At 42.1% G+C, this 23,255-nt stretch overlaps 1 protein-coding gene across 2 annotated transcripts; it reads left to right on the top strand.

The window, feature by feature from the left end:
• Positions 1-567: 567 nt before the first annotated feature.
• glipr2 (GLI pathogenesis-related 2) lies at positions 568-22,657 on the top strand. Of its 2 annotated transcripts, XM_062554628.1 has the most exons (18): positions 568-631; positions 947-1,072; positions 8,020-8,119; positions 8,699-8,908; positions 11,623-11,700; positions 11,791-11,973; positions 14,222-14,299; positions 14,444-14,653; positions 15,105-15,182; positions 15,273-15,455; positions 15,759-15,836; positions 16,001-16,210; positions 18,180-18,257; positions 18,347-18,529; positions 18,862-18,939; positions 21,222-21,431; positions 21,925-22,002; positions 22,095-22,657. In XM_062554628.1, exons 3-18 carry the CDS (start codon positions 8,113-8,115, stop codon positions 22,250-22,252), a joined length of 2,100 nt encoding a protein of 699 aa, XP_062410612.1. In that variant the 5' UTR covers positions 568-631; positions 947-1,072; positions 8,020-8,112; the 3' UTR covers positions 22,253-22,657. The 2 variants fall into 2 exon arrangements, with proteins under 2 accessions (XP_062410612.1, XP_062410611.1); XM_062554627.1 differs by lacking the exon at positions 568-631 and having other exon boundaries at positions 849-1,072.
• Positions 22,658-23,255: the final 598 nt, after the last annotated feature.

Here is a 23,255-nt window from a genome sequence, read left to right as displayed (position 1 = left end):
TGTCCAAAATATGCATTTCCTGCGTAAGAACGGCAAATATTTCCTTGAAGTAATGCAGTTGTAATAGGGCAAGTAGGAGGATGCTAACCTTTGCACCTAGTTGCACCCACACAATTTGCATATTTTGCCAGTATTCTGAGATAACATGTTGAAAAGGGAAGGGTTCTTAAAAAGCCTTTTGTGACAGCACTATGTCCTCCTGCAGGGCTGTGTAGGCTGTTTGGTCAGTGGTATCAAAGACAATACAAGATGACAAGCTTTATCGTGATGCAGTTATTTGTTTGTAAGGGCAAGTAGGGGGATACAAACCTTCACACCTATAGTTGCACCCCCACAATTTGCATATTTTGCCAGTATTCTGAGATAACATGTTGAAAAGAGAGATAAGAAAAAAAAAGAAGCAGACTCCTCAGATGAACATTAAAAAAGCCTTTTGTGACAGCGCTGTCCTTTCCGCAGGGCTGTGTATTTGGCCAGTGGTATCTATGACGACACAAGATGACAAGACTGATGGTGATGCAGAGAGGAGCTGAAGGCACGAGGAGGAGGAAGTCAATACGACATCCTCCGGCCTATAAGTTGCAGAACGCTGAGATCAGCTGCAGAGGGGAAGCAGAGGATCAACGTGCAGGTTAGAACCTGAGTCTTTTACACAATTCCTCTATTTCTCCCTCAGGGCATCAAAACAGTGGTATGCTGATGGGCGTGGCATATATGAGATGCATGATTTTCCATTTATGTGTCTGTCTTTTTGCACATGTTTTGTGTGTGTGTGTGTGTGTGTGCGTGTGTGCGTGCGTGCATGCGTACGTGCGTGTGTGTGTGTGTGTGTGTCTGCGTGTGTGTGTGTGTGTGTGTGTGTGTGTGTGTGTGTGTGTGTGTGTGTGTGTGTGTGTGTACGCGGGCGTATGTGTCACCTCTTCTTTGACTTCCTATCCAACCACAGGGGCAACCTCGTTTGAGATTCATTGAACAGTGGTTTCAGTTCAGCAGCCGTCAGTCCCACACAGAAGAAAGGAGCGAAAAGCAAGACAGAATCAAAGGACAAGTGCAGCAGAGGAAACACACACAGGTACAAAACAAACTAAAAAACGAATGCCTTCATCGACTTATGGGACTCTATCCTCTAAGCTTCATTTTCTCGCTCATATTTTATCTTTAGTCATATTTTATTGTCAGATCAATAGGAAATGAATTGCACACTTTCACAGTCATCTCTCTTATGACAGTAGTAGAACTGGCCACAGTGGTGATGATGGGCAGATTTTGAGTGTGTGTTAGCAGGTGCTAACATTCTTGGGCTACATCATGTGACTGTAGTTGACACCAGACTGCAACAACATGCTTGAGATTGAGCCAGATTCAGTCAGCTCAATTAGAGGTGTCAAGATCTTTCTCTGAAAAATAATGGCACCTAGATGCTCCTCAATGATTTACGTTTGAGCTCCACATTGACTTTGATGAAGTAAAAGTGTCTCTTCTAGGTGTTGGTACTCAGGACAGGCAAGTTGTTCCTCTGTTGTGCTGTTACACAAACTGTTTTGTGGAAGTCAAATATGAGGATATGCGTCTGAAACAGGATGTAAAAAACTCTTCTGTGGCGTTGCGCAACAGTCTCTGTAATCAAAAATAGTTTCTTTTTCCGTGTTCAGGACACAGGAGGTTAACAACATGAATTGAATTGGAAAAACTCAATGCATTTCTACAAAGCACAGCACATTACAGTTCACCGCCACATCATTTTCTGAACACTCATGAATACAAAAACATATTCAATAGAAAATATTAGAATATAATGTGCGGTGACTCAGAGCAACAGAGCAACAGGCTGAAATTCGCACGCTTTTTATTTGGATTAAAACCATCAAATTTAGTATGCAGAACATTTCAAATGTATCATGCAGAACACTTCAAATGTATTCTGCAGACCCCTCTTGTCTGGGAATGGCTTTACAGAGGGTCTGCTAAGTAAGCCTTTATTGACCAGACCACTAATGATCTCATTACAGCAGAACAGCACTGAGACATACAGACGCCTTCACTTAATTGAAAGACCCTAAGATTTTCATGGGCGGGCTCTATTTTGAGATGGATGATCTCTATTTTGCATGGAACAACACTGGCAAACATACCAATCAGTAAGAACCCGCTATATAAAATGAAAATACTTCAGTCTATCATCCTTAACAATCTAGAAATGTCAACACGGCCAAAGCGTGTGCACTTCCTGATAATATATTGGCTACACTCACCTCAAATATTGTTTGCGATTAAATCTTTATGAATATAATTACATGGTGGAAAAGGTAGGCTAATTATATTTGTACCTTTTGCCACACCTGTCTGGGTGCAAAACTATTGTGGTGTTGCTTTTGTTGAAGTGGAAAATAAAATAATTCCAAATATGTGTGACCAGCTGTTGCATAATGGGCACTGCTGTGGTGCACCCAGAGAGCAGGAGGCGCAGCAAGCCGCCAGATCAGGACCAGATAAGGGCCAGATCAGGGTCAGATAAGGGCCAGGTCAGGGCCAGATAAGGGCCAGATCTGCATCACCACCAGTAGGCGCTAGCAGGCTAATCACTTAGGCGGGGGTCACATTAGCCAGTGGCAGCGGCAAGCGGCAGCAGCAAGCGTAACGCAACGCTCAGACCATAATAATAATCCAAAACATTCTATCTCGTTTCTAAATTCAATCTTTGTTGTTACGTTCTTGATTGGTCAAAATACCTGAACATTCTAAATCTCACTTAATGTGAAATACGAAACCATGACCATGAGGTACAGTGATCATAAGGCAAATAAGGGAGAAGGGATATATTCACACTCCAAGATAGAAATGTGATGCAGGGAAATTAAGAAAATGTACAATTATCCATCAACAGGTGGACACCACCACAGGCAGAGACAGTGACATGTCTGCACTGAGACACAGCAACTCAGTGATGAGCTTTTAAATGTCGACCCGTCAGACAAGGGAGGAGGGGACTGCATGGAATAGACAGCCATGACTTTCTGTACAACAAAGCACTCTGAATTGAATGAGAAATCATGTAAATATTTGCCTTCATGGTGTCCTTGCTTCAAAGTGCCTGTGTGTTTTCCGACAAGAGAGCAGTATTTCAAGTTCCACAAGGTGTACATTTTGCTTGATCAAAGTCATGTGATTGGTTACATAGTGTAAGATTTTATCTTGATAATTGTCTATTTCAGATGTGTGTGGGTGTTCATTCCTGGTGCGGTCAGTTATAAAACGTTGTTTGGTTTCTCTGCCTTCTTATACAAGCATGATAAGAACATGAGAAAAACAAGTTGGAACATCCTCTGTTTAAACTCTCTTGTGCATGCAGGGTACAGTGCTGTAAACTGATATTTGCTGATGTGTTTACCTTACAAAGGCAGTTATTATAGTTATTGTAATGGCACAATAGTAATGACGACAGATTAGGTGAAGCAAAAAGCACTGGACTCAGCTGTTAACCTTGTTTCACCAGTCGCACGCACTTCAGTGAAATGATAAAATGGAGATACAGGTAGGGACAGGCCGTACCGCTTGACAAAATTGGGATCGAAAAATTATGTGGCTCATTAGCAGTGAGTGTACAGTACATACGTTAGATACCTGTTGGAGGAGGTCTGGATAGCTGCTTTGCTCCATTGCTTTTGCGATGTTTGAAGTTACAGTATGTAGGCAGTATCCGTGTGCAGTACTCCGAGTATGAGGGACCAGCTATTGCATAAGGCCCACAGGGCTGAAGAATGCATCCAGACAACAACTATCCATTCACTCTAGTTTGATTTGAAACACCTCATTTGTTTAATTTAGACCTCATGATAAATTACAATTAAGTCCTGAAGTGTTATGCAGGGAAATGCCACAAAATCAATGTTTGAGTCCTGTACAACACAAATAAACTGTCCACATAGAGACACCTGTAGAATTCTAGGGTATTCTTACTGTACTTCTGATGTGTTCATATGTTATCCATAGAATATTATATGTGTGTGATGATATACCATTGTACATTACTTTCTCTCTCTCCAGAAAGGCTGACTTTAATTAGATTAGAAGTCTTTATTGTCCACTACTGTGGAAATTCATCTTTGGCCCCACAACATACACGTATAGCACACACAGGCAAGACTACACAACAAGTACAACATAAAGCAAACACAGACAGAGACTACACATCAGGTACAACATAAGGCAGACATACACAGAGACTACACAGCAAGTACAACATAGAGCAAACACAGACAAAGACTCAACAGCAAGTGCAACAAAAAACAAACACAAACCAAGATTACACAGCAGGTACAACATATGGCACAAACAAGTCTGCACAGCAGATATGGGGATATGGACATGTGCAAATGGGTTAAATTATCATAAAAAACAGTAAAGTGAATAATAAATTACTTAATTAGTGGTCAGTGGGGACATGGAGTATGATTTGTAGAACTCATAAGTTGAGTTGATTTAATAAGTTAATAGATAAAGGTATAAAAGATTTCTTAAAAATATTTCTACTGGATGTAGGTACTCTGTACCTTCTTCCTGAAGGGAGTCTTTCAAAGGTGTGATATAGTGGATGTAGAGGGTCCTGGACTATCTGTAGAGCTTTCCTCTTAGTGTGGGTTGTATACAGTTCCACCAGCTGTCTCTGGGGGTTCAGTATGATTTTACTGGCCATATTTATAATTTTTGTGAGCTTACTCTTGCTCCTAACCCCCAAGTTCCCATACCAGCATGTAATGTTGTATGATATTACACTTTCCAGCAGACTGGTGTAAACCATCCCCAGGACTTTTTTACTCACATCAAAGCTGTTGAGTTTCCTTAAGAGAAACAATCTTTGGGATGCCTTCTTAAAAATATGATCAGTGTGTTCAATAAAATTTAGGTTATGGTCTAATATAGTACCTAGATATTTAAAACTGCAGACAACCTCAACATGTTGGCCCCCAATTGTAACTGGTTGACATGTAGGTTGTCCACCCCTTGTGTTGACAACAAGTTCTTTGGTCTTAGTGGGGTTTAGGACAAGGGCACTTTCCTCACACCAAGCCACAAGGCGGTGGATGTGATTAAGGTAGGTCTGCTCCAAATCCACATTCCCCCTGACCATTAGACCAACCATTGCCATATCATCAGCATATTTGAATAGGCTAAAATTACTATCACAGATCTGCATTTCATTGATGTACATGGAGAATAACACAGGAGATAGAACACAGCCTTGAGGCACACCAGTATTTAAAACAACCTCATCAGACATGGTACCCTGTACAGAGACCCTTTGAGGACGATCAGTTAAAAAGTCCTTAATCCATAATACAAGGTGCCCATTTGTCTCCAGTTTTGATAATCGTTTTAAAAGGATGTCAGTCTTGACTGTATTAAAAGCTGAACTAAAATCAATAAACAAAATTCTAGCGTAGGCCTTTGGGAGTTGGATGTGCTTGCTAACCATGTGAATGAGAGTTAGAGTGGCATCCTCAGTACCTCTTTGTGCCTTATATGCAAACTGTAGATTGTCTAGCAAATGAGAGTTTGCTAGACGACCCAATACTACCCTTTCCATACATTTGCATAGAATGCTGGTGAGAGCAATTGGTCTGAAGTCGTTGAGTAAGACAGGGTGAGACTTTTTCGGCACTGGGATTATTGTAGTTTTCTTCCATGAAAGCGGAACTGTGTGTGTGTCAAGCAGTGTCTGAAATAGCCTAGTGAAAACACCTTTAAGTTGGAAAATGCACCCAGCTAAGGCCCTCCCCCTAAGGCCATCTGGACCCGGTGCTTTAAAAGGGTTAACCCTGGCAAGACAACCTGCTATCTCCTGCTCAGTGAGAGTGATGGTATGCCAGACAGGACTACATGCTTGATCAGAACTAATCCCCTGTGTGTTATCAAACCTGCTATAAAACTGATTAAGTTTGTTAGCAAATGAAATAGTGTTACTGAGTGGGCAGTGTTGCTTCCTGGCCTCTCTACCCATCATATTATTAAGACTATTCCATGCTTTACGAGCATCCCCTGTAACAAACTGACTCTCCATTTTATCTCTATGTTGTTGTTTGGATTTTTTAATAATCCCTCTCAATTCCTGTCTTTTTTCTTTGAAAAGGGTAGTGTTTCCCTGTGCAAAAGCAGCCCTTTTCTCACAGAGGCACTTTTTCATTTCATGAGAGACCCACACTTTATTATTGGGGTATATCTTAACAGTTTTAGTTATGACAACATTATTCTCACAAAAGGTTATATAAGATGTTATTGATTCTGTTAGCTCATTTGCATCTGTACAATTATCAAAGAAAATGTCCCAGTCTGTATCATCAAAACAGTCTCTCAGTCTCTCCTTACATGCATCAGACCACAGTGATACCTCTTTGACCGTAGGCTTCTCTCGTTTGATCTTGGCTTTATACTTTGGCAGCAGGTGAATAACATTATGGTCTGACTTACCCAAAGGTGGACGGGGCACTGCTTTAAATGCATTGGGTATGTTGCCATAGCATTTGTCAAGAGTCCGAGAGAGACGTGTGGGGCAGTCCACGTACTGTTGTAGAGTTGGCAGGTGACTGGACAGATCACAGTTGTTAAAATCCCCAAGGATGAAGATAGGCTGGTCCACTGAACGTGAGAGTGCGTTGTTATAACTCTCACTTATACGATTCGCGGCTTCCTCATATTTTGGTCCCGGTATATATGTCAAGATGATGGTGATTTGTCCGAATTCTCTGATATTAAGTGCACATTTACATGTAGGCCGGTTTACCACTAAGGCATAGCCTTCCTCAGGAACATCAGTCATAACATGGGCCGAGGGAGATAACAGTCAGGGCTGTGTGTCCAGATTTTGCCACCAGAGCGGGTCTTGTGCAATCGTTACCACCTTCACGTGGGCATGATTTCAGTATAACTAACTTTGTCTAAGGAATTGACTTTGAGACGGATCGAGAAGCCAAACGTTGAGCATCTTCTACAGAGATACTCCGCCGCCGCTTTTGATAGCAATCACAACTGTAAGACTGTTCAGTTTCGCTGTCTGAGACTTAGCCTGTGTTCTGTTATACTGATTGTACCATCTACCATAAATCATCATCTAATCGCCGATCTTGATCCAGCCATCAAGCTTTATTGACCATCCTCAAATTAGACATTAGAACTAAAACACAACGCAAACCACTAGAAAATCCAACATTTGGTACCGTGACCTGGATTGTGAAAAGAGAAGAAAGGCCAGAACATCCAACGGAACATCATAGTGTATAAAACCCTCCTTGCTGCCCTTAACGTCATGCTGGAGTTGCAAAGCCTTCCACCTCCTCCCCTGCTCTTCCATGTCACTATTAGCTCTAAGCTCCAAATGACCCCTTATCCATAGGGGGTGTTTGCGGACATCACTCACTCATGGCATCGCAGGACCATGGCCAGCAACCAAGCCAAACTTGCCATTCTTTGTACTCACTTCAAGCAATCCAACAGGCGAACTAGTGAACTACTTTAACAGCATACAACCGTACTACAGGTAGTCCTACTAGTAAAGCTTCTCCCAGGCCGAGGGAGATAACAGCCAGAGACCCTAACCCACGCATGATTAGCCTTTAAGTGAATGAAGTCTCATCAGGCAGAGGATGCAGAGAATGCATGGAATAGACAGCCATTGCTTTCTGCATTCAAGTAAATGTTAAGCTACATGTTACCCGTGTACTGTATAATGTTAAATGTCCTTGTCTATTCAAACATGCGTTAACCTGTAATTGTTATATGGTCGGTATTATTTGAATATGGATATAAAGTGCAGTGCTATGAAATACACTTGTATTAAAGTAGTGAAGTCTGTTGTTTTAGTCTCCTTTTTGTCTTTCACCAGACCATGTCAAATAGTAGATGTTTTTCAGTGTCACATTGTCAGGTGTCTCCACCTTCCCAGAAATGTTTTTTTTTTCTCTTGAGCGTGAATCAGGGTGGAGCATGCTTCTGTTCAAGCTCTGCCTTTTCTACTGTGGTTTCCAGTGTTCATGCATGTTGCAGAGTCGTCAACTGAAGTGACAACAGTTTCTGAACATTTCTCCACTCTGAAGTGACAAGGCCAGATAAGCAGGAATAATGGCAGGTGAGTTGTATTTTTTTCTCTCATTTCACCACAACAAATGTTTCCCTCAGATAATGTCCATACATGCATCTGTTATGTTGCCTTATAATAATTGTAATGACACTGATCTTCATGTTTGTGTTGTTTTCTAAATTGGACAGTAATAAAACAACATTTTGACTGTGTTAATGCCCTGGCAGCTGAAAAAGAAACATGTTGATTGTAATATTTTGAAATGAAAGTCTAAAACACACACACACACACACACACACACACACACACACACACGCACACGTGTGTGTGTGTGTGTGTGTGTGTGCACACTCATTGATGCACTTATTACACTCATTGATGCACTTATTGTGGTTTTTAATTTGTTGTTAAACCTGCTCTTAAAAGCTTAAATGTTTTTACCATGTTGTAAGTGGCTTTGGTTATATCAGCCAAAAGTAATGTAATGTAATGTAATGTAAATACACAAACGTAACACGTGTCATCAAAGCCATGTGCGTGCACACACACACACACACACACACACACACACACGTATGCACACATAATGTAGCAGCTCATTACCTCATCTTCCTTTGCGTCTAACAGGCAGTGCCTTTGAGAAGGAGTTCCTGGAAGCCCATAACACATACCGTCAGCGACATGGAGCTTCTCCTCTGACCTTGAACAAAGAGCTGTCAAGGTCAGCTCAGAAGTGGGCAGAGTATCTGCTGGCCAGCAAGACGATGCAGCACAGTCAGGCAGACTACGGGGAGAACCTCTACTACGCTTGGAGCTCTGCACCCAAACAACTCAAAGGTATTTACATGTGTGCCAACTCAGTATGATCACTCACAAAGGCATGTGATGGTGATGTTGCAATGTCTGTGGATGCCATGCGGGATGGCCTGGTCAAAATGAAAACAGGTTTCTCCGGAAACACATTCATTTACTGCTTAATTTACAAAATTATGGATATTCTATGCATGTGATTCTCAAAACAGAACATTTCATATGGAGGTGTCCTTCCCCCTCCCCTGGGGAAAAAGGTGTGGGTAACACTTTATAATAACTGCATTTTGTTATCTACCATTAACAAACCATTCATAACTTTGAACAAATACTTTACTGATGATAAATTATGTATGAACTATAAATTACTAAAGATGAACACACCATTAACTAATAGGTAACAAATGCTTAACAAATTATGAATTGTGTGTAAGTGTTACCAAGGTGTTTTGAGAAAAAAGCCTTTTACATGTCGTCAGTTGACTTCATAGATAATATAGAGGAAACTAGATGTACTCAAAAGCGGTGCAAAATATGACGCCATTCAGTCCTTCACATTAACGCTTGTTATCAGTGGTCCCGTGTAATCCTTGTGGGGCTACATGCCCCCCAAGTTGCAGCCTTGTCCTTTAGTGTCCTGGAATTGTTGGCACACGTTTTTACACTGTTAAGTTGACACTTTAAAAATAGAATACTGAAGGAAACAAATTCAAACTAAACCTTTATGACAGCCGCTCGGTCATTATCAGACATTGCATTATATTTATTTTCTGAGGCAATAGAAACAGCAACAGATGGAAGGGTTAATTGGTCACAAGAATTCATTCATGGATAGGTTGAAAATACCAATAGAGTATGGATGGATGAGCATGAGGAGTTTGTTTAGAGTCACTTGCATGATTGAGACATCCCAACAGAAGAGTGCCTAAGTACTTCATCATGCCTCAGCTGCCAAGCATTGCAGAGGAAACATATGGTTTGGTGCTGCGGTGAGAGATGGTAGAGATCAAAGAGACCGATGAATTGTGAAATTGAAATGCTTCCACTGAAGCATGCCATAGAGGGGAGTATTTTGAAAATACTAACAATACTCTTTAAAGGGAGCATGAAATCACTTTGCAAACCTCTATATCTGTCTATTGAATCTATTCCTTCATCAGTACAACAAGCAACAGCTTGTCTACCTATGAGACATGCCATAAGCCTAAACAGTCAACAGATCAACTTGTAGACTTGCCTGTTACATCTCGTAGCCTTAATACTGTATCACAGATTCACTCAACAAGTCACAACTCTAGTTGTCAAGTGGGTGGTACAACGTGTAGACAAGTCGCTGACATACCCAGGTCAGATGGCTTGATATTGCACTGTAATGCTGTTGATCAGAAAGGTTCATGACCCTTTTAGTTGTTTTTTCACTAAGGGAGTACCCTGTAAGTAAATATAACGGTAAATATAACAACGCTAAGGCGGATACATATGAAATGTTCATCTCGTTGCTTTAGTTGATACATGGGGCAACTTGCTGAGCAGTAAGGACAACCACATAACCAGTTCCACGTGTTCCGATTGGATGATTAGAGTTCTCAAGAAACTGATGATTGGATGATTAGAGTTCTCAAGAAACACAAAAGTCTAAAGTCTTTAAAGTTCTAAAGAAACTTGTGTTTGGTGTGAGAGAGAATGTATTGTGTGTGTGAACAAACAACACATTAATTATCTTGGACTGGATCATTCTTCCTGAAACTCAATATTCTGATCACAAGGTGTCTGGGCAAATTACTCGTCACCAGTCAGAGGCCACATTCATTGTTTTGTACTTTTATGATCACATCACTAAAATGTAGCCTATGGTTTTACCAACAAAATATTGGCAGATGCTATTTGCACCCAGGTGCAAATAATGAACATTACTATTTACACCCGGGTGTAAATATATATAATCAACAATACTATTTACACCCGATGTCTAACATCCAAACGGACGGTTTTACCCGTTCACTGAACAAAGTTTATGGAAATTTAGCACTACTTTCCCATCTAAATTATTGTTTTAATAATGGTTAGATTTAGGACTTACAGTAGGTAGGCCATCTCCTGCCAAGATAGTCCTGCCAGGGTTAGCACGCGAGCAAAATGTCTTTGTTGTTACGTCACAGGGTGTAAATAGCTCAGCTGTGGCCAAGGCTATTTGTACAAGGGGTGCAAATAGACACTCTGAAAAATACACTTATAGTAGCCTTCTTTGGTGCAAAATACAAACCCAATGAAATATAAATGACAAAATTCTCTGTATCAATATACTGCCCTATTCTCCCTTCAGCAGGTGAAAGATTGTGTGTGTAAATAGGGGTTATGTGGAATGTTGGGCTACACTGGAAAACAGGTCTTATTGAGTGATACCATTCTGACAGCAATTAAGCTATTGTCAACTAAAATACTGTTGACCTGCAATTTAAATCTGGTTTTATCGTGTGTATGTTATTGGTTTGTACAAAGCATGCAAAGATAAAGAAATCAACCATCACCATTGATTTGAGGGTTCAACAAAATTGGTGATCCAAACATAAATGTTTATAGACCTATGCTTATTTATCATTATTTTTACTCTGTTGCTTGACAAGCAGATGTGATTAGGTCTGTTTTCTGTTTTGGTCAATGTCAACATAAAATAATGAACTTTTGGTGAACTTCTGCAGGTGTAAGAAATGTTAAACTAAAACTCAACTGATCTTCTGCAGGGAAAGAGGCAGTTGATAGCTGGTACAATGAGATTAAAGATTACAGTTTCAGCAGACCTGGATTTCAGTCCAACACAGGTGAGCACTGCCACAGAATGAACTTAATAGGTCATTGATTCTCAACATGTCCCTGACTCACGTCTGTCTGCCCTCTGCTGTCACTTTTAGGACACTTCACCCAAGTGGTTTGGAAGGGATCGGAAAAGTTGGGAGTGGGCCTTGCCACTGACGGGAATACCGTTTTCGTGGTTGGCCAGTACCTTCCAGCTGGGAACATCAGTAATCCAGGGTACTTTCAGAAGAACGTCTTGCCGGCAGGCTCCTCTGTGGCAGCGCATTCTGATGCAGTTGGTATGTGTCAAAGTCAAGAATCGTGCCTTGATTGAACAGAAGGGTGAAGAGACCACTCTCTCTATCCCTCTTTGCCATATTCATCGAACCACTTGCAGCAGCAATACGGCAAAACAGTAAAATCAAAGGAATCCAAGTCAACAACCTTTATCACAAAATTAGTCTATATGCAGATGATTTATTATTTTACAAACTCCATTCCAATCACTCAGCAAAACCTTCAATATCATCAACACATTTTCAAAAGTCTCTCACTACACAATTAAAGAGACCCTATGCAACTTTTTCATAGTCATAAAATCGCTTAGAAATCGTTGTTTTGCTTGACTGACCAGTTTTATCGAAAACAGTCACATTTCCTCCCGCCCCTAGTGTCCCTATCCGCTAATTACAACCTTGCAACTTTCTGATAAACGATCGTCTGCTGTTTACATCTAGAAGTAAGAGACGCGAAAGGAACAAGAAGAACCACGCTTGCAATTTATATATTTATATATAGCCTATATATGTATAAATATACATGCTAAAGCTGTCGGGAAAGCTCTGCAGAGAAATATGCAAGCATAAACGAGCGAAAACGAAAAACGAAAGCGAAGCCAGAGATGAAATCGCCAATCCTGCATTATTCCTCTTTAACTGGAACAAATAAACTATACTTCCGCTATGAGGAGACGGTGTGGACTCTGCAGCCCATGACCCTTCCCTTCCACTCAACACGGGCAACATCAAGTACTTAGGTATCACAATTTCCCCCAGGCTGCCAGAGCTATACACTCTCAACTATGCTCCACTCCTAAAGAAAATAGAAGACGATTCCAAATGTTGGAACAAGCTCCCACTCACACTCATAGGCCGTATTGCAACAGTCAAAATGAAGACACTCCCCCAGATTAATTACCTATTTTCAATGATCCCGAGCACCCAGACAGACTATTGGTTCAAAAAACTAGACTCCCTCACCACTCACTTCTACTGGAAAGACAAAAAACCAAGGATAGCACTTACACTCCAAAACACAAAACACTTAGGCGGACTTGAAGCTCCAAATTTCACACACTACTACCTGGCAAACCAATTAAAATACTTATATAAATGAACTCAACAACAGACACATTCCGACCCATGGCTTGATCTTGAGCAAAACCTGTGCTCACCCAATTCAATCCCAGACCTTCACTTTTTACCACAGTCAATCAAAAAACTGGACTTCTATCATAACATTACAATATCAACAACTCTGGCAGCCTGGTGGAAAGCCAACAAAATCACCAAATCACCCCTAGCACCATGTATACAACCAACCCTCTGGCATAACCCTGACTTACGTCTTCACAATGAACCAATCCACCTCTCAAATGGGCAAAAGGGCATCACTCACATCAACCACGTACTGTATTTGAAAATCACAAATTTATGCTATTCACATCAATTATCCAGAAATTCGGGATCGGGAGAGACAAATTTCTCCGCTACCAACAGCTTAAATCTTTAATCAAAAGCAAAATAACTTTAACTAACTCCTTACAGCCTTCTCAAATCACTGAACAGTTATTGGAAATAGTCAACTACCCCCAAAAAACTTATATCTAAACTCTACAGACTTATCGCTTCATCTAACCCCACAATAACCCAATAAAAAGGAAAAATGGGAAGGTGACCTCATGATATCTCCCGACCCGGATTTCTGGACACAGCTCTGCAGAAACATCTTCACTATGACCACCAACACCAATTTGCAACTCATACAATATAAAACCATCCACAGAACCCACATCAATCAGAGTAAAATATTTAAAATGGGACTATCCGACACAGACACCTGCTCACAGTGCACCTCTGGCAGCACAGACACCTATTTTCATGCCACCTGGCTCTGCCAGCCTGTTCACTCTCTCTGGACCACATTAATCAACACACTATCTTCAGTACTGGACTGCAGAGTCTCACTGTCTCCTGCACTCTGTCTTCTAGGAGATATACTTCAGATAACCCCATCCCCTCAAAATACAAAACCCCAGTCCTTGTCTCTCTAGCTATCGCTAAGAAAATAGTCTTTCAAAACTAGAAATCAAAATCATCCTGTCATTTCACCCATTGGACTAACCATAATCACTGAATTTATGTTGATAGAAGAAACCTTGCCTTTGGGTTGTTTCCCTTGATACAGAATTAAAAACAGAATGAAAGAGTGCCAGTGAGATGACTGCAGGATGGTTGTTAATGTCTCATTGATGATTGTGTGTTGCAGCTGGATCTGGAGGGAATGATCGGGGTAGTTTACCCTCAAGGCAATCAGGGAGTGACAACAACTCAAGCAGCCTCACAGGTGAAAATTTGGACACCAGCCTTTTTATTTAGTTCAAGTCTCTACTTCTTGTACAATGTTAAAACAAACACCCACCACTCTGCACCCAATTGCCTAATTATTCACCCAATCAAATTATTCACACACACACTTTGTGTCTAACAGGCAGCACCTTTGACAAGGAGACCCTGGAAGCCCATAACACATACCGTCAGCGACATGGAGCCTCTCCTCTGACCTTGAACAAAGAGCTGTCAAGGTCAGCTCAGAAGTGGGCCGAGTATCTGCTGGCCAGCAATAAGATGCAGCACAGTCAGGCAGACTACGGGGAGAACCTGTACTACACTTGGAGCTCTGCACCCAAACAACTCGAAGGTATTTACATGTGTGACAACTCAGTATTACAAATGCAAATATGGAAGTACACTAGGTTTTACAATTGAAAAACAGACCTTTTACACATCCTCAGTTGGCTTCATACATAATGCACAGTAAATAAATAAGACACCGAATTACATATTTTGAGGCAACAAGAACTGAAAAAAGGATAGATAAGTCATAATGTCCTACAGGCCCAATGAAATCATAGAAAGAGTGGGTTTAAATATCCTGTGAATGTCTTTTAAAAATGCCTACAAAAGTAAAGCTACAGCAAGAGGATATTTTTTATGATGGAGATGATATTGACAAATAGAACAATTAATTGAAACAGAAACAACGATCTGGCTTTGTCATTAAATGTCAGAGTGGCTACTATTGAATACAAGTAGGTTACATGTAAATTGTTACGGAAATGTTAACCTAAAAGTAAACTGATCTTCTGCAGGGAAAGAGGCAGTGGATAACTGGTACAATGAAATAAAAGATTACAGTTTCAGCAGACCTGGATTCCAGTCCAAGACAGGTGAGCACTGCCACAGAATGAACTTCTACAGTAGGCCATCGGTTCTCAACATGTCCTTGACTCACGTCTGCCCTCTGCTGTCACTTTTAGGACACTTCACCCAAGTGGTTTGGAAGGGATCTGAAAAGCTGGGAGTGGGCCTTGCCACTGATGGAAAGACTTCGTACGTGGTTTGCCAGTACCTTCCAGCTGGGAACATCAGTAATCCAGGGTACTTTCAGAAGAACGTCCTGCCAGCAGGCTCCTCTGTGGCAGCGCTTGCTGATGCAGGTGGTATGTTTCAAAGTCAAGAATCGTGCCTTGATTGAACAGAGGTTGTGCTGCTGCTAGTCTGGTTCAGACAGCTACACCTTTTGTAGGATGCTTACTCAATACAGAGGACAGCTTCTCTTTAACAACACACGTGTCTTTGTGTCTGGTCAGCTTGACCATGCCTGGGCTTTGATACAGACTTGCTTTCTTTTGTGGTTTTTGCGATGTTTCCCTTGAAAAAGAATTAAAACAGAATGAAATAAAGTACCAGTACCAGTGAGATGACTGCAGGTTGGCTGTCTCATTGATGATTGTGTGTTTCAGCTCGATCTGGAGGGAATGATCGGGGTAGTTTGCCCTCAAATAAATCAGGGAGTGACCACAACTCAAGCAGCCTCACAGGTGAAGATTTGGACATGGGCATTTTCATTTAGTTCAAGTATCTACTTCTTGCACAATGTTAAAACAAACACCCATTACTCCGCACCTAATAACCCAATTATCTATTCATCCAAACAAATTATTCACACACACACACACACACACACACACACAATGTTTAACAGGCAGCAGCTTTGACAAGGAGACCCTGGAAGCCCATAACACATACCGTCAGCAACATGGAGCCGCTCCTCTGACCTTGAACAGAGAGCTGTCAAGGTCAGCTCAGAAGTGGGCCAAGTATCTGCTGGCCAGCAACAAGATGCAGCACAGTCAGGCAGACTACGGGGAGAACCTGTACTACGCTTGGAGCTCTGCACCCAAACAACTCAAAGGTATTTACATGTGTGCCAACTCAGTTTGACATAAAAGCATGTATAGAATTACATTAGGTTTCACATTTGAAAAACATACATTTTACATGCTTTTCAGTTGGCTTCATAAATAATGCACAGTAAATAGACACTAATGAAATATGAATATTTTTTGAGGCAACACAAACTAAGAAGCTTACTGGAAGAGCTAGACGTTGCTCGGCTGAGGAGCGCAACGGTCGTGTGGTAGCATATGCCTGTATGAGGGCATTCAAATAGGTGGGAGCAGAGCCGGAGAGTACTATGTAGGCAAGCGTTAGAGTCTTGAATTTGATGCGGGCAGCCATCGGTAGCAAGTGTAGCTGGATGAGCAATGGGGTGACATGCGCCCTTTTGGGTTGGTTGTAGACCAAGCGTGCTGCTGCATTCTGGATCATTTGAAGGGGTTTCACTGTGCAGGCTGGAGACCTGTCAGGAAGGCATTATAGTCAAGTCGAGAGATGACTATTGCCTGTACCAGGAGTTGGGAAGCATCTTAGGTCCTGATTATCCGTATGTTGTATAGTGCATAGCGGCACGACCTGGCTACTGAGGCTACATGATCGGAGAAGGTTAGTTGGTTGTCGAGAACGACTCCTGTTTCTTGCAGTCCTGGTGTCATGATGTATTGTAGGTTTGGCTGGGAGGACCAGTAATTCTGTTTTTGAGAGGTTTAGCTGGAGGTGGTGTGCCTTCATCCATGTTGATATGTCTGAGAGGCAATCGGAGATTCGTGTTGAGACCAAGGGGTCATCAGGTGGAAAGGACAGATAAAGCTGTGTGTCATCATAGCAGTGGTATGAGAGGCCATGCGAGCGGATGATCTGTCCCAAGGAGGTGGTGTAGATAGCAAAGAGAAGGGGGCCCAGCACTGAGCCCTGGGGGACCCCTGTGGAGAGGAAGTGAGGTGTGGACAGCTGTCCAAGCCATGATACTTTAGACAAGCGCCTGTGAGGTAGGATTCAAACCAGGAAATAGCTGAGCCAGAGATGCCCATATCTGAGAGTATAGAGAGAAGGATGCTGTGATTTACCGTGTCAAAGGCAGCCGATAAATCAAGCAGAATGAGCACTGATGACTAAGCGTTCGCCCTGGCCTCCTTTAAGGCTTCTGTTACAGACAGCAGAGCTGTGTCAGTGGAGTGACCGGTTTTGAACCCAGATTGATTTGGATCCAGAAGATTGTTCGGTGAAAGGAATTCAGAGACTTATTTGGAAACTGCTCGCTCTATACCTTTGGATAGGAAAGGCAGTAGCGAGACAGGACGGTAGTGAGTGAAGGTTTCTTAAGTAGAGGTGTAACCTGGGCTGCTTTGAACACTGCTGGGAACGTGCTGGATGTTAGGGAGGCATTGATCACATGTGTGATAGCTAGTGTGATGGTCGGGCTGATGGACTGAAGCATGTTCGTCGATATAGGGTCCAACGCACACGTGGTAAGACGGCTGCATGTCAGGAGTCTAGCTACCTCACTCTCGGAGACAGTCGCGAATGTTGAAAAGGATGTTCCAGCAGCCGCCAGAGGTTGAGAGGTTTTAGTATCTGAGCCTGTTGCGTTTGGTGAAGAGAATTGACTGCTGATTGCCGCCACTTTGGTTGTAAAAAATTACGCAAGGGTGTCTGCAGTAAGGTTGGATGCAGGAGGGGGTGGCTGAGGGTGGAGTAGCGATTTGAAAGTTGAGAAAGGTTTCCGGGAGTCTGTGGCGTTGTTCATCTTGTCATTGTAGAAGTCTGTTTTTAGCAGCCGTGAATATCTTTCAAAAATGTATAGAATGCATAAAAGCAAAGCTACAGCAAGAGGGAAATGTTTATGATGGATATTATATTGACAAATAGAACAATTCATTGAAACAAGGATCTGGCTTTGTCAACAGATGTCAGAGAGGCTAATATTGAATACAGGTTAAATTGTTAAAGAAATGTTAACCTAAAAGTCAACTGATCTTCTGCAGGAAAAGAGGCAGTGGATAACTGGTACAATGAGATTAAAGATTACAGTTTCAGCAGACCTGGATTTCAGTCCAACACAGGTGAGCACTGCCACAGAATGAACTTCTACAGTGGGCCACTGACTCTCAAATGTCCCCGACTCACGTCTGCCCTCTGCTGTCACTTTTAGGACACTTCACCCAAGTGGTTTGGAAGGGATCTGAAAAACTGGGAGTGGGCCTTGCCACTGACGGAAAAACTTCGTACGTGGTTTGCCAGTACCTTCCAGCTGGGAACATCAGCAATCCAGGATACTTTCAGAAGAATGTCCTACCAGCAGGCTCCTCTGTGGCAGCGCTTGCTGATGCAGTTGGTATGTGTCAAAGTCAAGAAATGTGCCTTGATTGAACAGAGGGGTGAACAGAATTGTGCTGCTGCAAGTCTGGTTCAGACAGCTACACCTTTTGTAGGATGCTTACTCAATACAGAGGACAGCTTCTCTTTAACAACACACGTGTCTTTGTGTCTGGTCCGATTGACCATGCCTGGGCTTTGAATACTGGCTTTCTTTCTTTTGTTGTAGTGTCTATGACATGCATTTGGGTTGTTTCACTTGATACAGAATTAAAACCGAATGAAATAGAGTGGCAGTGAGATGACTGCAGGTTGGTTGTTAACATGTTTCCTTGTTAATTTTTTTTGCAGCTGGATTTGGACTGAATGATCGGGATAGTTTGCCCTCAAAGAAATCAGAGAGTGACCACAACTCAAGCAGCCTCACAGGTAAAAAAACTGGACACCGGCATTTTTATTTAATTCAAGTGTCTACTTCTTGCACAATGTTAAAACAAACACCCACTACATAAATATGTTGCAAAAAATCCATCCATTCATTGAATTTACACACTGTTACCTTCAGTCATATAAAAGCAACACAATTCACCTCATTCACACGGAGGCCATGTACAGTATAAACTAAAAGGAGGTTATGGGCTAGCCTGATTACCATCGACTTTCAAAGGCTCTGCGAGACTTTAGTCTGACCAACAGCCTATGCTAACACGGTTTCTCCAAGCGCTGGTTGACCCGCCTCCTTTAAGTGCCTCGATTTGCTACTGGTAGATGTCAGAAAGCGGTTTGCCGAGTTTAAACCAATAACAACACTCTTTCCTCTGCCTTGAACATGCCTCTACCCAGAGCCGTTGGAGCTGCTCAAAGTTGATTGGTTCTCGACCAAAGGGGGCAGTTCCGCAGATTTCGAGAACTCAGAAATCCTTCTCAATGAGCAGTTGACCAGACAGCAAAAGCCTGAAGGCGTTACGCAGAGCCCCTTTAGGGAGAGCCGGTCCACTTCCTATTAACTCCATTGTACCGGATTGTTCCTGCAATCTGTTGAAATTCCGCTAGGGACGCTGCCGAGCAAGTGATAAATGAATTGTGGTCTATGGAGCTAGGCGGCTAAAACTCGTTTTTTTCACAGTTGACAACTTCATTTCTTAATGTACATTGTCGTAGTAGCTACCTGAGTATAGGTTTTCCACTGGAAATGAAATAAAAAGTCACTCATGTCCTTTCTGCTTTTCATAGGATGGGCCGCTTTCCGTGTAACATGCTAGCATTTAGCTCATGGATGCTGATTGGTCAGCGAGAAATCGCGACCGATTACGACGACGTCGTGAAGCTGAACCTTCTTTTAGGTCTATGGCCGTAAAGTGGTTCGCTTTTGTGTCACGTGACATGAAAACTTTGAAAGGGTTTTTAGGAATAACAACACATATAGAAAATTGCATTGGTCAGCTAATTGTCAAGTCAAGTTATCCTGCATCGCATGCATTAATGCAATTTCAGGAGAAAAAATTATATAAAGACAAATGTGGTACTGGGGGGTTCAGCTCCATTGCCACCCATTCATTCATCACTTGCTCGCGATCGCCCTCTAGTTGCAGTACCATGCGGAAGTATTTCGCTAGTGGTCCTTCTCCCCTTATTAGACATTCTCTAGCGTTACGTCACTGGGAGGGCGTGCCAGGCTAGCTATGGGCTACACTGACTATATCATTAACACATCCTCACCACCTACTGGCGAATGTATGACACAATAATTGTTGCCTCATAGCCTCGTTTTGGTCTGTGGCCGTGTGAATGAGGTGTGAATTTCGTTCGACTGTGTTTCAGTGTGGATAAGACCTTATCACAGTAAAAACGTGAAAAAAATTCTTTTCAAAACACTGCGTTCTCGTGTGGACTGAGGCTACCAGGAGGCTACACCGAGTCTTTAACTGAAGCGCTGAAGCGCTCTGTAGTACTAGCATAAAAGTAGTTTAAGAAGACGGTCTAATTTCACGTACGGTGTAGCCAGTTCCATTGATTGTAGTGGAAGCTGATTGTTGCAGGGGACGCTACACAAATGGAATATTTCGGTTACGTGCCCAGTGTACTGGGTGAACCCCTCCCGAACTTACGGCAAATTTGGATTTCGTTGGGCAGCTCAGGCTGGAAACCTGCACATCTATCTCCTCTGTTCCCTGCCAGAACCTTTGGCTCCAATCAGAACTAGCTTATCCAAAAGACACACCAGATCGTTGGTCTGATTGGTTGAAGGACTATCCAAGCGTACGGAGTCATTTGAACGATACCCCTTGATCACGCCTCTTGAGCAGTAGAAACAAAGCACAGCCTCCCCATACTAATGTTCAATCTTCAAACGATTGAGCTTAGTATGGTGATAGCCAGACTACGGTGTAACCTCTCTGTAAGTTTTTTCATCACCTGTGACGGAGGGTACCCCCTTAGCACTAAATGTGAATCCAGTATGTTGTCCAGTATGTAATGTTGTTTTACAGTAATTATAATGACACTGATCTTCATGTCTGTGTTATATCATGAATTACATATTCGTAAAAGTAAATGACAAACAAACAAACAGGTTGATCCTTTAAGGTTAAAAAAACAAACAGGTTGATCCTTGAATCTTTTGTCATATATTAATGTAATGTCTATCTATCTATTCACCCAAACAAATTATTCATACACACATACACACACACACACTTTGTGTTGAACAGGCAGCGCCTTTGACAAGGAGACCCTGGAGGCCCATAACACATACCGTCAGCGACATGGAGCCGCTCCTCTGACCTTGAACAGAGAGCTGTCAAGGTCAGCTCAGAAGTGGGCCAAGTATCTGCTGGCCAGCAACAAGATGCAGCACAGTCAGGCAGACTACGGGGAGAACCTGTACTACGCTTGGAGCTCTGCACCCAAACAAGTCAAAGGTATTCACATGTGTGCCAACTCAGTATGACATACAGCATGTGAAAAACATACATTGCACATGTTTTTCAGTTGGCTTCATACATAAACATAATGCACAGTCTATAAATAAGACACTGAATGAAATATATGAATGAAATATACAATTTCATTCAATATACAATATAGGCAACAGAAACAGAAACTTTACAGTAACTGTAAAGTAATAATGTCCTACAGACCCAATGAAACAACAGAAGGTGTGGGTTTAAATGACCTGTGAATGTATGCAAAATTATATACAATGCCTACAAAAGTGAAGCTACAGCAAGTGGGGGATTTTAGAACAGTTTCCCCTACAGCAAGTGCGGAAAATAAAACAAGTAGCCTAATTGATACAAACACAAGGATCTGGCTTTGTCAGGGGGGGGGGGGGGGGGGGGGGTAACTGTTGATTTAGGATGTTGTTCATTTGTTAAAGAAATGTAAACCTAAAAGTCAATTTATCTTCTGCAGGGAAAGAAGCAGTGGATAGCTGGTACAATGAGATTAAAGATTATAGTTTCAGCAGACCTGGATTTCAGTCCAACACAGGTGAGCACTACCAGCAGAATGAACTTCTACAGTAGGTCATTTGATTCTCAACATGTCCCTGACTCACGTCTGCCCTCTGCTGTCACTTTTAGGACACTTCACCCAAGTGGTTTGGAAGGGATCTGAAAAGCTGGGAGTGGGCCTTGCCACTGATGGAAAGACTACTTTTGTGGTTTGCCAGTACCTTCCAGCTGGGAACATCAGCAATCCAGGGTACTTTCAGAAGAACGTCCTGCCAGCAGGCTCCTAGTGCTGCTGCCAGTCTGATTCAGACAGCTACACCATTTAAAGGATGTGTAGAGGACAGTTTCTCATCAACAACACGTGTCTTTGTCTTTGTGTGAGCTTGACCATGCCTGGGTAGTATCTATGATATGCCTTTGGGTAGTTTCACATGAAAAGAGCAACAGAATTTTGAAATGAAATAGAGTGCCAGCGACTGCAGGTTGGTTGTTAACATGACTCATTGATTATGTGTTGCAGCTGGGTCAGGAGGGAATGACCTGTCTAATACTGTGTCAGCCAATTTGAGCTGTGTGTTTTAATTCCTTGGAAATCGTTTTGATACTTGTATCTTGATACTTGGCAGAATGCCTACATGTCAATAAAGATCTGATAACTGTGAGTGATCTATCACAGTTCCCTTCTACTGCCAGCAGATGTCACTAGTCAACTACACACATGGCACTTTCTCTCTTCAAAGCAACACGCGCAACATTATACCACTTTTTGAGGAGTGCTTTCATCAAACAACTAGTTGTGGAATCATCTCATTTTCTAAAACTCTGATCTCTCTGGTCTTTGATTATGATTGGCTTAATGCAAACATTCACGTGGACCCCATTACATTCTGTATTAGGCATGCCACGAATTAATGCAAAGCCATCACAAAGTTGCAACTGTGTCTGAGTTTCTGTGTCCAGTAAAATAATTGTATTTCTTGGTCCCAATGGCCCATTGGCTACTCTAACATCACTTAAGGCCTCTTAGGGTGCATAAGCACCCAAGGATAAACACACACACACACACACACACACACACACACACACACACACACACACACACACACACACACACACACACACACACACACACACACACACACACACACACACACACACACACACACACACACACACACACACACACACACACACACACACACACCTGAAATGTTGTGACCCAACTATCTAACAAAAGCAAGCTAACTCTCCAAACATGTCTATGGCAACTATGGAATTGCAGGGCATTCC

The sequence above is a fragment of the Sardina pilchardus genome, chromosome 14 (assembly GCF_963854185.1).
Source record: "Sardina pilchardus chromosome 14, fSarPil1.1, whole genome shotgun sequence".
NCBI classification, from domain to species: domain Eukaryota; kingdom Metazoa; phylum Chordata; class Actinopteri; order Clupeiformes; family Clupeidae; genus Sardina; species Sardina pilchardus.
The sequence above is the reverse complement of the archived record's forward strand: the minus strand, read 5'-3'. Positions and strand labels throughout refer to the sequence as shown.

Excerpts from the sequence above, each read along its gene's own strand:
- glipr2 (XM_062554628.1), top strand. Across the intron at positions 15,183-15,272 it reads TGGATTCCAGTCCAAGACAG|GACACTTCACCCAAGTGGTT; the intron begins GTGAGCACTGCC and ends TGTCACTTTTAG. Across the intron at positions 18,530-18,861 it reads AGCGCTTGCTGATGCAGTTG|CTGGATTTGGACTGAATGAT; the intron begins GTATGTGTCAAA and ends TTTTTTTTGCAG.